Here is a 14,738-nt window from a genome sequence, read left to right as displayed (position 1 = left end):
ACACCACGTGTCAATGGTTGTGTTACTGTTTAACACCACGTGTCAATGGTTGTGTTACTGTTTAACACCACATGTCAATGGTTGTGTTACTATTTAACACCAGGTGTCAATGGTTGTGTTACTGTTTAACACCACGTGTCAATGTTTGTGTTACTATTATACACCACGTGTCAATGGTTGTGTTATTGTTTAACACCACGTGTCAATGGTTGTGTTACTGTTTAACACCACGTGTCAATGGTTGTGTTACTATTTTACACCACGTGTCAATGGTTGTGTTACTATTATACACCACGTGCCAATGGTTGTGTTACTATTATACACCACGTGTCAATGGTTGTTCTACTGTTTAACACCACGTGTCAATGGTTGTGTTACTATTTAACACCACGTGTCAATAGTTGTGTTGCTGTTTAACACCACGTGTCAATAGTTGTGTTACTATTTCACATCACTTTTCAATGGTTGTGTTACTGTTTAACCCCATGTATCAATGGTTGTGTTACTATTTCACATCACTTTTCAATGGTTGTGTTACTGTTTAACCCCATGTATCAATGGTTGTGTTACTATTTAACACCACGTGACAATGGTTGTGTTATTGTTGAACACCATGTATCAATGGTTGTGTTACTATTTAACACCACGTTTCAATGGTTGTGTTACTGTTTAACACCATGTATCAATGGTTGTGTTACTATTTAACACCACGTGTCAATGGTTGTGTTACTGTTTAACACCCCGTGTCAATGTTTGTGTTACTATTATACACCACGTGTCAATGATTGTTTTACTGTTTAACACCACGTGTCAACGATTGTTTTACTGTTTAACACCACATGTCAATGGTTGTGTTACTGTTTAACACCACGTGTCAATGGTTGTTTTACTGTTTAACACCACGTGTCAATGGTTGTGTAACTGTTTAACACAAGGTGTCAATAGTTGTTTTACTATTTAACACCACGTGTCAATGGCTGTGTTACTATTCAACACCACGTGCCAATGGGTCTGTTACTGTTTAACACCACGTGTCAATGGTTGTTTTACTGTTTAACACCACATGTCGATGGTTGTGTTACTGTTTAACACCACGTGTGAATGGTTGTGTTACTATTTAACACCACGTTCCAATGATTGTGCTACTGTTTAACAACACTAGTCAATGGTTGTGTTACTATTTAACATCACGTGTCAATGGTTGTGTTTTTATTTAACTCCACGTGTTAATGGTTGTGTTACTGTTTAACACAAGGAGTCAATAGTTGTGTTACTATTTAACACCACGTGTCAATGGTTCTGTTACTGTTTAACACCATGTGTCAATGGTTGTGTTACTATTTAACTCCACGTTCCAATGATTGTGCTACTGTTTACCAACACTAGTCAATGGTTGTGTTACTATTTAACATCACGCGTCAATGGTTGTGTTTTTATTTAACACCACGTGTAAATGGTTGTGTTACTGTTTAACACAAGGAGTCAATAGTTGTGTTACTATTTAACACCACGTGTAAATGGTTGTGTTACTGTTTAACACCACGTGTCAAGGGTTGTGTTACTATTTAACACCACGTGCCAATGGTTCTGTTACTGTTTAACCCCACGTGTCAATGGTTGTGTTACTGTTTAACACCGCGTGTCAATGGTTGTGTTACTATTTAACATCGCGTGTCAATGGTTGTGTTTTTATTTAACACCACGTGTTAATGGTTGTGTTACTTTTTAACACCACGTGTCAATGGTTGTGTTCCTGTTTAACACCACGTGTCAATGGTTGTGTTACTGTTTAACACAAGGTGTCAATAGTTGTGTTACTATTTAACACCACGTGTCAATGGTTGTGTTACTATTCAACACCACGTGCCAATGGTTCTGTTACTGTTTAACACCACGTGTCAATGGTTGTGTTACTATTATACACCACGTGTCAATGGTTGTTTTACTGTTTAACACCACGTGTCAATGGTTGTGTTACTATTCAACACCACGTGCCAATGGTTCTGTTACTGTTTAACACCACGTGTCAATGGTTGTCTTACTATTATACACCACGTGTCAATGGTTGTTTTACTGTTTAACACCACGTGTCAATGGTTGTGTTATTGTTTAACACCACGTGTCAATGGTTGTGTTACTATTTAACACCACGTGTCAATGGTTGTGTTACTGTTTAACACCACGTGTCAATGGTTGTGTTACTGTTTGATAATGTCAATTACATCAATATATATGTTGTTTGGATTTTTAAAACTTTACAATCTATTTGCAGCATCTGGAGACTTTGATGTTCAGCTGCTCGATTTGGGCCAATTTCTTAGTGAAATAAATGAAGAAGTGAAAAAGGGTAAATGTAAAATGAAAGCGCATTTATATATACATATATATGTAATCGAACAACAATTACATAAAAAAATTATCGCTTCATTTATTTAGATGTTTAATATTAATTATCTTGAACTCTCGTATTCAAGATGAATTATTTACTATAATTAGCCTTCGGGGATATGCAATCACAACAGAATATTTCATTTAAGTATCTACTGTTTGTTTATATATTTTCTATTTTATTGTTGTTTCATGATGACTGTTCCATGTTGTGATATGTAAATTTTCATGTTCCTGTCTTGATAAAGGGGCAGATTGCCCTGAATATTTGACAATTTTCTTTTTCTACAATGTCGTTATTACTTTTTTGCCCATAAACATATGTACAGCAAAACACTGAAGACCAAAATCTCGCTTGTACTTTCGCCAATCTTGGGGCTCTTCAGGAAATAAAGGCATAGATGTTTCCAAGATGGACGAAGGTACTAACGAGATTTAGTCTTCGAGGTTTTGTTTTATGTATATTTCTACGATCAAATGTACGCTTAACAATTTTACCTCTATACTTATATACAAATAAGTAGTAACGAAAGTACAAAAAAAGAATTGTCAAATTTTCAGGGTAATCCGGGCCTTTTTAAAGACAAAAACATATCACAAAACATAATAAAAATAAATTGTCACTATGAAACAATACTACATCATGAAACATTTATGAAACATGCTGGTGTTATCGCATATCCTTTGGTTAGCTTGCACAAATTTTCATCTTGAAGACGTGAAATCATGTGAATTGAAAGGGAAAACATAAATAAGGTAGCGAGAAATTCTATAACCTCCCGTAGATTATGTAAACACGACGTGTTGTATCAACAACATCAGATATCTAACTACATTATGTACATCAAAACAATACATATAACCACAAAACAGAATATGTATAATGCATATTGTCAATTTCAAGTCGTCAATGCGTGGATGAATACGGCGTTGTGTAAAAAATCCGCAAAAGGTCACGTAAAGGTACCAGACAGATCGGACGAGATAGGAAAAAAAAAAAAATTGTGTTTACTTGAGGTAATAAGCAGCTAACTGAATCCAACGATGGGCGATTGTTTTAAATAACTACGATATGTTAATGTATATTATATATAGCCCGGAAAGCCCATTACTTTCTATCCATTCAAATCAATGAGATAAAAATCGACTCGATTAGCTTAAAATATTCGAACCCCATCTGTCGCTTTACGATGGCCGATAAGGATTGGTCTTTGTCGTTCTGACTCGCTCTCAGTCATACCGGAGCTGTATCTAACTGTACAATCGCTAGCCGTCCTCTAGCCGTACTGCCAGTATGTCTTTGCTAGGTTATAGTTATGCCCCATATCTACATAATCCATGTACAAGGATTATAACGTTACCTACAGACATTATCTATCATAAGGTCCATAAACCCAGCATCATAAATTTAATTTGTACATGTATAGCTGGTCATTTGAGACTTCAGATAACATACCTAGGCACAATGTAATCCTAAGTACATTCTTGCGCCTTCATTCGCCAAATAAAAAAAAAAAGATTAACTCAAAACTCCGATGGGCGCCATGTAGGAACCAATTAATCAAATACAATGTATAATCAAAAGATAAAAGTCTTCTATATATGTAAAAACAATTGGCACAATTTTTATTATCAAATGGTTCTTTTATGAGCATATGATCAAGAACAACAAGAAATGCAGAAGAAATATCGAAAATAAACGAACGTCGTTTTACCCTATATAAGAAAGCCCTATTAGGACGCAAACATTGGTAAAAATGTAACAAACTCTGTCTTTCATCAGAAGTGATTAATGCACTCAGATTGCTGTTTCGGCATTGTGATCAGGTATTGTATTACTTCGGGTAATTTCTGGTCGCGGTGTCTGAAAACGGCATTTAAATGCACTGAGAAACACTTAAGGACGAAACAATCAATTCTACGACTTAATCTACCTTAATATACCAGTAAACTTCAATTAGCATTGAATTTTACAAAACACAATCTAAATCATAAACTCATGACCCAACTTAATGACGTACCAGCTAAATAATCTATGCATGGCTAACTTAATGATGTACAATCTAAATCATATTTGCATGGCCCAAATTACGGAAACACTCTCCAAATTAGCGGAGCACCATTTAAATTTAAAAACCATATCCAAGTTGTCGGGACATGGACCAGTTTTCAGGAACAACAACCAATTTTCAGGGACAACAACCAATTTTCAGGAACATAACAATTCAATAAGATTGTGCCTTTGTTCCCGAAAACTGGTCGTTGGCCCCCGAAAATTAAGTCGTTGTCCCGCTCACTCGCACAGCGGTATTCCCTTTGATGTAGCCGCGCTCCGGCGAAGCCCGTACAGGTGAGGCAGTCTATAGTCCCTGCCTTGCTGGCCGTGTTGTCGGTATAGCTATGCAACGACGGTTGCTCTAATTCCGTAATCAAAACGATATAATAACACAGGTCGATAGTACACTTATATTTACTTCGAATGAAATAAATAAAGACCAAGGAAATAATGCTTATTTTGTACTACGGCCAGGGTTAGGATCGAAATGAACGACCATTTGAGAATAATGCATAACTTTTACCGTATTGCTGAACTGGTGCTTTGATACATCACTCCAGGGACACATGAAGCCAGTATATACGTCTCTGATCACTCATATAATAATCAAAGACACAATATGAACTCTCAATATTAACGATATTTAATGACGAATGATAAGTACGTCCCGATGTCGTATACAACTTATATTACGTAAACTATATCCCCCGGCTCCGTTCGGTCCGAGGTAAATGTTCATAAACGAACCACTGTATATATATATATATGTTAAGACAGTTTACGTTCCTATTTTGCTTCATATACCTTTCAATCGTTTTTTATGTTGTTAATAGTTTTGTGATTTATATAATCCTCTTAGTAAGGAGATTCCCGATCACCTGTCCTCTCAGCTTTTAATTTCTATTGTATTTAACATAAATGTATTTTATTCATATTTTGGTGTTTTTTTAATCATTACTGATATAATTTCAATTAAATGGAACTTTATCTTTCCTGTACTGTCGTAAGAATATCCCTTCTGATTTAATGTTTCATGTTATAATATTTAAGGTTGAACTTTCTATTTAGTTTAGGTTATCGGGTGATAAAGAAAAAATAATTTACCCGGGTTCCATTGTAGTTATCACCCGATAACCTAAATTGAATAGAAAGTTAATCCTTATATTTATAGCCTTTTTCTTTACATAAAACGCGTCCATTTATGTCATCAAAGTAAACGTATGTAAATGAACACACAATCCAGCCGTCCTGTCAGTCAACAACGTGACGTCATCGGAATGTATGAATTTCAACAATGTATATTTACATTTCAACAATGTATCTTTTGCATGAATACACTAATGAGTTACACATCTGGTATCCGAGGTACTCCTGTTAACTTCCTAAAACAGCAATGTAAGCTCCCGGGTTGTTGAAACTTCGAGTGATAATGACAATGATCTCCACAAAGGCTTTCATTAGAAAAAATACCATTTAAGTTACGTACACTTATGTGTTTAAAGTGAACGAAATTTTCGAAATATCTTGTTTCTTTATTCATTTAAAGCGAACTTAACCATTTCAGAAAGATAATGTGCATCCGTATGTCAGTTATCAAAACTGTATAAAGTAAAGAGAGAAAAAAAATAGAGCATTATTCTTAACCAGAGACGTTATATTACAATATATACGACTTTGGTGTATAGTCTAAACAGTTGCTCTCGTCTAACGAACCTGTGATTACTAAAATTTAGAACCTATGAAACTTCTTATATAAAAGGCTAAGCGTGATCCGGTTGTTAAATATATGAATTATCAGAATTAATATTGAATATTGTATTACCTGTCTTCAGACAGAGACATATAAAGCCGTAAGTAGTATATACGTTTCCGCTTCAGGTCAACCATGACAATCAGAATAATATATAAACTAAAGGTATTTTGTTTTGGTTTCCTTTATATCATAACCAGAGACCTTCTCTGTATTAACGTAATATGTTAGGTATCAGTACATTTTACTCATAGTTCCAGTAGTATTAGTAATCATTATCATATACATATATAGATAAAATATATTGCCGTGTGAATGATGTAATTGATATACAGTAGGTGTTAAGATAAGTTCTGTGCACTGATCTTACACGAAAATGGCACCGTTTCATTGGTTGATATACCTGTCAATCACGCGCGGTAGAGAGGTGGGCCCTCGCGATGATTGGTTGATGTTCTTGTCGATGCTCCGCTGTTGTTTGATTGACAAGAATATCACGGGCCGTAATTCTCGTCACACTCTGGTGCATGCTGTGTACACAACCGCCAGTCATGTCGTCGTTGAACAGCACTACTACGTGATCTGTTTCTGTGCCGGATTATATATATTGCAAAGTTACTGTACCGCTACGGTCCAAATATACGGAAATGTATCAGTAAAAATATTTACAAAATAACTTCAACGTTGGTGTCTTCTGTGTTTGAATGTCAATAAAACGTATAGCATATTTTCGGTATTACCGTTTAATGACAAATCGACGACACTGTGTCGTCCTTATGTTAGGTCGAAAATTCAAATAAACAACAAAATACCGACAGTTACACATTTGATATTATTCAATACAGTACTTATTGATGTGTAATGCCACGGACTTAGATATAATTAAACATCTTTGTTCAATAATGAAAAGCATCTCGATCCACTCCTTGAGCCGGCTTAGGTGTGAAATTTGCGACAGGTACAAAATACTAAACACACCTGTGTCCAGTGCTTGATTGATAGGTTTTGCGTCCGCTTCACTACCGAGTAGTTCGGTCAATCACTGGTAAGATGTACAGGTGTGAAAACCACGTGATTATGTGGATATCCAATGCAATAACCTGAATTGAATTAATAATGTTTAATAAGATACAATGTATCATAAACAAAATTATAGCGGATACGTACGTATATACTGGTTTTATTCGTCTTTGATTAGAATTATGATAACGGAATATTTTCAGTATATAGGTTGTTTCTATAATTTTGTAGAGGTAGGGGTGCTGCCATGATATAAATGTAAATTAGAAATGTTTTATAATACTTTGGCAGTGCGATCACATTACATTATTACCATGCTGATATGATATTTAAACATTATTAGCTGTATACATGGATAATTACAATGGCACATGTAGTCACAGGTAAAGCATAGTTTCAGGTAGATTCAAGCATATCACACCTGCCGGTTGAAATAACAGACCTGTGCTCTAAGGGGGTTAGAGGTGTGATCAAACACCACACAAGTTCTGTATTACCACTGTCATAATTATGCTGTAATGAGTTAATTGGAGATTCCCAGGTAAGACCCACAGGTAAGAAAACTGTACCTGGTAATCCAATTCAATTCAGTTTATTGCTTTGAAAAGCCACATAATCACGTGGTTTCACACCTGTATATTTTACCTGTGATTATCCAAACTACTCGGTAGTGAAGCGGACGCAAAACCTATCAATCAAGCACTGGACACGGTGTGTTTAGTGTGATGTACCTGTACCCAAATTTTAAAACTAAGCCGGCTAAAGGAGTGGATCGAGTTGCTTTACATTATTGAACCAAGATGTTAAATTATAACTTGTGTATATTACATGTATATGGAGAGAAAAAGTTTAACCTTCATAATTCAATTATATTTTCGAGATAAATATAATCACGGACTCAGATTATCTAAGTCCTCGATATAACTTAGCATCGCATCAATAAGTACTGTATTGTATAATGATATTCAATGTGTAACTGTCGGTATTTTGTTGTTTATTTGAATTGTCGACCTAACATAAGGACGACACAGTGTAGTCAATTTGTCATTAAACGGTAATACCGAAAATATGCTATACGTTTTTTTGACACTCAAACACAGAAGACACCAACGTTGAAGTTATTTGTTAACATTTTTCACTGATACATTTCCGTATATTTGGACTGTAACGGTACAGTAACTTTGCAATATATATAATCCTGCACAGAAACTGGTCACGTAGTAGTGCTGTTCAACGACGACATGATTGGCGTTTGTGTACACAGCATGACAAAAGGTGATTACGTGTTGTCATCCAATTATAGGCTAATGTCGATTGGATGTCTTGTGATATATATTAACCCTTATAATAATAATTTATTTTATTAAAGAGTCACATATCCATTCACAATTTAAAGTTTCTAGTTGAAACAAAATTGATAGAATTAATTATCCGGCCAAGTTGACCTATGAGACACTATTTCAACGTTAAATACAGATTACTGTAAAAGCATAATATTTCGTTGGGGATTTAATTTCGTTTATTTCGTGGTTTAAAGAAAACCATGAAATATAATCCCAACGAAATTTTAATCGCACGAAATAGAAATTAGCGAAAATATGAAATAAACTATTACTTTAATTACAAACCATGCTGTATTTACATTTAGACACAGGTCATGATAAACGGTGTACTTATCGTCACAGACACAGAGTTAAACACTTATAACTATAGCGCGTCAATCAAGCGTTTGTTACATCGCTCTTTGTATGTAAATTATAGAGCATGACGGATTTGACCGATACCCATAGTGTGAGTTTATCTCGCCGGGTCTTACCTGAACCTCGCAAGCAGTACGGTGACCATCGGGCGATGGTCGATCTATTGTTTTCCACTGACTGGGGTGAAGCGAGGTGTGAAAATTTCACCTGGAGTGGATGGGTGATCACCTCGGGCGATGTACGGTAAGTCTTATTGTCCAGGTGTCAAACATAAAATAACTGGGTTTGAAAATATTGATTTCACGAAATATTTTCCCCACGAACTTGTCCCAAATCCAAAACAACGAAATTTAACCACCAACGTAAATATATGCTTTTACAGTATACTATGATTTAAAAATTAAAGTACAAATCAACTTCTCCACGGTCGGTTGCTGGTTACTTAATCAGATAATGAAATAACAAGATTTTTCCTTTGTTAAAGAAATAATTAACTGGGCCAACCTACCTGCAAACATATAAACATGCACACGTATGTACAATCAATCATATCAACATGTTTTTTTCATAACAACCACTTACCTATACATTCAACAACATTTTGCACATACTTGTACAATTATACCCTCTTGTCAAATACAGCTTTTTATACATTACATACCAAGTCAACCCACTTTTTCACTAACATTTTATGCGAGGACCAGGCTGCCTGCGCTAAGTAAAACGAATTCAGTACAAATGTCACTTTAGTATTTGAACATTGTGTTAGCAGGAAAAAAGTATTTCAGTATTAGCAATAGCAAAACAGTCCTATAAATAAATATTTGCTTTTGTCTATTATATTTTAACATGAACACCGATAATTCTCATAATACATTGTCACAGTTCCTTAGTTTAATGATTTTTCCTTGACGCTTACACATAGTGATTACATTTAATTATCCTTCAATGCTTAGTTAGAAAGTTCATACAGACCAACAGCTATATTTATACACCTACAATTTCAACATACATGTCCAATACAATGTACATCCACATGTAAGGTTTCTGTGCACGATTATACATTACAAACAAAGTAAACCTACTTTCTCATAATAAAATTGTATGCATGGGATGCTTGCACCAATTAAAAAAGAATTCAGAACGGAATTCAGAACGAATGTCACTTTCAAGTTTAAATATATTGTACAACAGGAAACAGAAAAAGAAATACCAAATGTCACTGCGACTACATGCACCAGAATGTGACGAGAATTACGGCCCGTGATATTCTTGTCAATGAAACAACAGCGGAGCATCGACAAGAACATCAACCAATCACCGCGAGGGCCCACCTCTCTACCGCGCGTGATTGACAGGTATATCAACCAATGAAACGGTGCCATTTTCGTGTAAGATCAGTGCACAGAACTTATCTTAACACATATTGTATATCAATTACATCATTCACACGGCAATATATTTTATCTTTATATGTATTTGATAATGATTACTAATACTACTGGAACTATGAGTGAAATGTACTGATACCTAATATATTACGTTAATACAGAGAAGGTATCTTGTTATGATAGAAAGGAAACCAAAACAAAATACCTTTAGTTTATATATTATTCTGATTGTCATGGTTGACCTGAAGCGGAAACGTATATACTACTTACGGCTTTATATGTCTCTGTCTGAAGACAGGTAATACAATATTCAATATTAATTCTGATAATTCATATATTTAACAACCGGATCACGCTTTACCTTTTAGATAAGAAGTTTCATAGGTTCTAAATTTTAGTAATCACAGGTTCGTTAGACGAGAGCACCTGTTTAGACTATACACAAAGTCGTATATATTGTAATATAACGTCTCTGGTTAAGAATAACGCTCTATTTTTTTTCTCATTTTATTTTATACAGTTTTGATAACTGACATACGGATGCACATTATCTTTCTGAAATGGTTAAGTTCGCTTTAAATGAATAAAGAAACAAGATATTTCGAAATTTCGTTCACTTTAAACACATAAACGTAACTTAAATGGTATTTTTTCTAATGAAAGCCTTTGTGGAGATCATTGTCATTATCACTCGAAGTTTCAACAACCCGGGAGTTTACATTGCTGTTTTAGGAAGTTAACAAGAGTACCTCGGATACCTAACTCATTAGTGTATTCATGCAAAAAATACATTGTTGAAATGTAAACATACATTGTTGAAATTCATACATTCCGATGACGTCACGTTGTTGACTGACAGGACGGCTGGATTGTGTGTTCATTTATATACGTTTACTTTGATGACATAAATGGACGCGTTTTATGTTAAGAAAAAGGCTATATAAGGATTAACTTTCTATTCAGTTTAGGTTATCGGGTGATAACTACAATGGAACCCGGGTAAATTATTTCTTCTTTATCGGCTTCGCCGATTATTTATCACCCGATAACCTAAACTAAATAGAAAGTTAAACCTTAAATATTATAACATGAAACATGTACTCAGAAGGGATATTCTTACGACAGTACAGGGAAGATAAAGTTCCATTTAATTACAATTATATAAGTTATGATTAAAAAAACCAAATATGAATAAAATACATTTTTGTTAAATACAATAGAAATTAAAAGCTGAGAGGACAGGTGATCGGGAATCTCCTTACTAAGAGGATTATATAAACCACAAAACTATTAACAACATTAAAAACGATTGAAAGGTATATAAAGCAAAATAGGAACGTAAACTGTCTTAACATATATATATATATACAGTGGTTCGTTTATGAACATTTACACAATCGGTTCATCATTTGCACGAGTTTATCAATAAATACTGGACAACTAGTACCTCGGACCGAACGGAGCCGGGGGATATAGTTTACGTAATATAAGTTGTATACGACATCGGGACGTACTTATCGTTCGTCATTAAATATCGTTAATATTGAGAGTTCATATTGTGTCTTTGATTATTATATGAGTGATCAGAGACGTATATACTGGCTTCATGTGTCCCTGGAGTGATGTATCAAAGCACCAGTTCAGCAATACGGTAAAAGTTATGCATTATTCTCAAATGGTCGTTCATTTCGATCCTAACCCTGGCCGTAGTACAAAATAAGCATTATTTCCTTGGTCTTTATTTATTTCATTCGAAGTAAATATAAGTGTACTATCGACCTGTGTTATTATATCGTTTTGATTACGGAATTAGAGCGACCGTCTTTGCATAGCTATACCGACAACACGGCCAGCAAGGCAGGGACTATAGACTGCCTCACCTGTACGGGCTTCGCCGGAGCGCGGCTACATCAAAGGGAATACCGCTGTGCGAGTGAGCGGGACAACGACTTAATTTTCGGGGGCCAACGACCAGTTTTCGGGAACAAAGGCACAATCTTATTGAATTGTTATGTTCCTGAAAATTGGTTGTTGTCCCTGAAAATTGGTTGTTGTTCCTGAAAACTGGTCCATGTCCCGATAACTTGGATATGGTTTTTAAATTTAAATGGTGCTCCGCTAATTTGGAGAGTGTTTCCGTAATTTGGGCCATGCAAATATGATTTAGATTGTACATCATTAAGTTAGCCATGCATAGATTATTTAGCTGGTACGTCATTAAGTTGGGTCATGAATTTATTATTTAGATTGTGTTTTGTAAAATTCAATGCTAATTGAAGTTTACTGGTATAATAAGGTAGATTAAGTCGTAGAATTGATTTTTTCGTCCTTAAGTGTTTCTCAGTGATGCTTTTATATCATTTCTGTACCATCCATCCTGTTCCGTTTTTATGGTACCAAATGAAATGAAAGCGACGATTTATCATGTCTGTGTGTACCATACCATGGTATAGAATGAAATGAAAACCATGATCTTTTATATCGTTCTGTCGGCTGTTGTCGACTGTTAGTACAGATATGTGTGAACGTATATGAATTGTTTTTTTAAATTTCGTTTCTAACTTTCTGATTTTTTCATTTTGTCTGACACTACTTATTTGGTTTTCTAGATGCAAATTGAACATTTAGAATATTTTTATAGACATGCAAAATAAACTTGTTAGTGTGTCATTCACATAATATTGAACACGTGTCATCTGACGTCGCAGATAGCACATGTGCATAATTAGAAATATGTGTTCGCATCATAACTTTGATCTGTTTCAATCGTCTCATGAGGACATGTATGTTATTATTTATACATGTATAAACAAAAAGAAATTATAGATTCAAATATTTATATCTTAATCATTTTAAGAAAGGTTCCCAGAGAGAAAGAATATGTAATGTATTAGTATTTTATGTGAATTTATTTCAGTCAAGCAGTCAGAAAATTTGCCAGTTCGGGGAAATGGTCCAGATACCATTCTATGTCTCGACACGTCAGCTAGTATGTACGGAGACAATTTCAGCGAAATGATCATTGCTGCAAATCATATTATTGATGGTAAATCTACTTCTTAATTCTGTCTAATCAAATCTTATCAGCTTTCTATTCCAACATATCATTGTAACCACGCCAATAACTGATTGTTGCAGTTTGTTGCAATTTCCCTTAATTTCTTGGACTTGGATCCTTATACCAAGTCATCCGTCCTTATTTAAAACAAAGGTTACTTTAAAAAAATGGATTTTAAGAACGGTAAGTAAACAGCGGTACACGTCTTATACTTGTTACTCGATAGTGACAAGATGAAAAACTCTCAACTAACAAATATTTCGTGTTTGATTGCTAATCCAAAAACTGAAAACAGGACTGTTTCGAAAAAAAAAACTTCTGCAAAATTGAAATATGTAGGTGTTGAGGAACTTGCCAAAAATGAAGCTGTGCAGGGAAATGTAGCAGTGGCCACATTTGGAGCCCAACCTATTGTCGCCAACCACCTCACGAATGATTACTCAAAAGTCAGGAATGTACTTGGTAAACACTTTTTTTTACATCATGGCAATCTGCAATAACATCGACATAAAATTTCTAACTATATAACTGTAAAAATAAAAATCTACATAACGTATTTTTGTTCAAATCTAGATGTTTGTGTATGTTGTCGTTTTTGTCAGTTTCTATTTTTAATATGTTGATAGAAATAAGCTTCAAAGGTTGTGTAATTTCCTTTTTAGATTTTCTTGTTGCTGAAGGCCCAAGTACACTCTATCGTGGCCTATTGATGTCTATAGTGGCTTGCATTGGTAACTGTACGTATACATTTTGTTACACATCCTAACCTGCATGACTAATAGAGGATAAACCAACAAAAGGTATTTTAGTTTTTTAATGAGATTTTCTCCTAAAAAAGGAGAAACATTTTATTATAATTATCATAATTTGATATACAAATGCGGCATCTTATACTTATGACAGTACAGAGTAAGTTGACATTTACATTTAAGAAACTATTGATAATGTGCATAATAACAGTACGAAATGATACTCGTTTATTATGTACAGTTTTTAATTATTCATGTTTCTAGACGCAGAGGTTTCTGTCAACGATGTTCCATTGATGGCTCGCGTCATAGTGTTGACCGATGGAAAGTTTTCTGCTCAGGATGCAAAGGACGAGCATTATAGGTTTTATCCCCAGAATGATATCATGGTATACTATTTCTATTCACTTAAAGTCGTATGGTCATATTTATTACAGAGCGGTACCTTATGAAAAAATGGTATGATTTACAACTTTTTGTTTTCAGGTCCCATCAGCAGCAAACCTGATGAAATTGAAAGGGATTGTTTGTGACTGTGTTCAAATAGGAGCTTCATCAGAATCGGTATGTCGTGTCAGTCACTGTTGAGAGAGAGAGAGAGAGAGAGAGAGAGAGAGAGAGAGAGA

General features: G+C 34.8%; 1 protein-coding gene across 2 annotated transcripts in view; it reads left to right on the top strand.

Moving 5' to 3' along the window:
- The window catches only part of LOC110460428, a 43,333-nt gene that overhangs the window by 18,962 nt on the left and 9,633 nt on the right, over positions 1-14,738 (top strand). For both annotated transcript variants that reach the window (XM_021513313.1, XM_021513312.1), the window contains exons 9-14: positions 2,273-2,347; positions 13,223-13,351; positions 13,703-13,825; positions 14,026-14,100; positions 14,377-14,501; positions 14,599-14,676. In XM_021513313.1, the coding sequence (XP_021368988.1) occupies positions 2,273-2,347; positions 13,223-13,351; positions 13,703-13,825; positions 14,026-14,100; positions 14,377-14,501; positions 14,599-14,676 (605 nt within the window). The remainder of the gene's footprint in view (positions 1-2,272; positions 2,348-13,222; positions 13,352-13,702; positions 13,826-14,025; positions 14,101-14,376; positions 14,502-14,598; positions 14,677-14,738) is intronic.

Source organism: Mizuhopecten yessoensis, unplaced genomic scaffold (genome assembly GCF_002113885.1).
Source record: "Mizuhopecten yessoensis strain PY_sf001 unplaced genomic scaffold, ASM211388v2 scaffold10397, whole genome shotgun sequence".
In the NCBI taxonomy this organism is placed as follows: Eukaryota; Metazoa; Mollusca; class Bivalvia; order Pectinida; family Pectinidae; genus Mizuhopecten; species Mizuhopecten yessoensis.
This window is presented reverse-complemented; position numbering and strand designations above follow the sequence as displayed.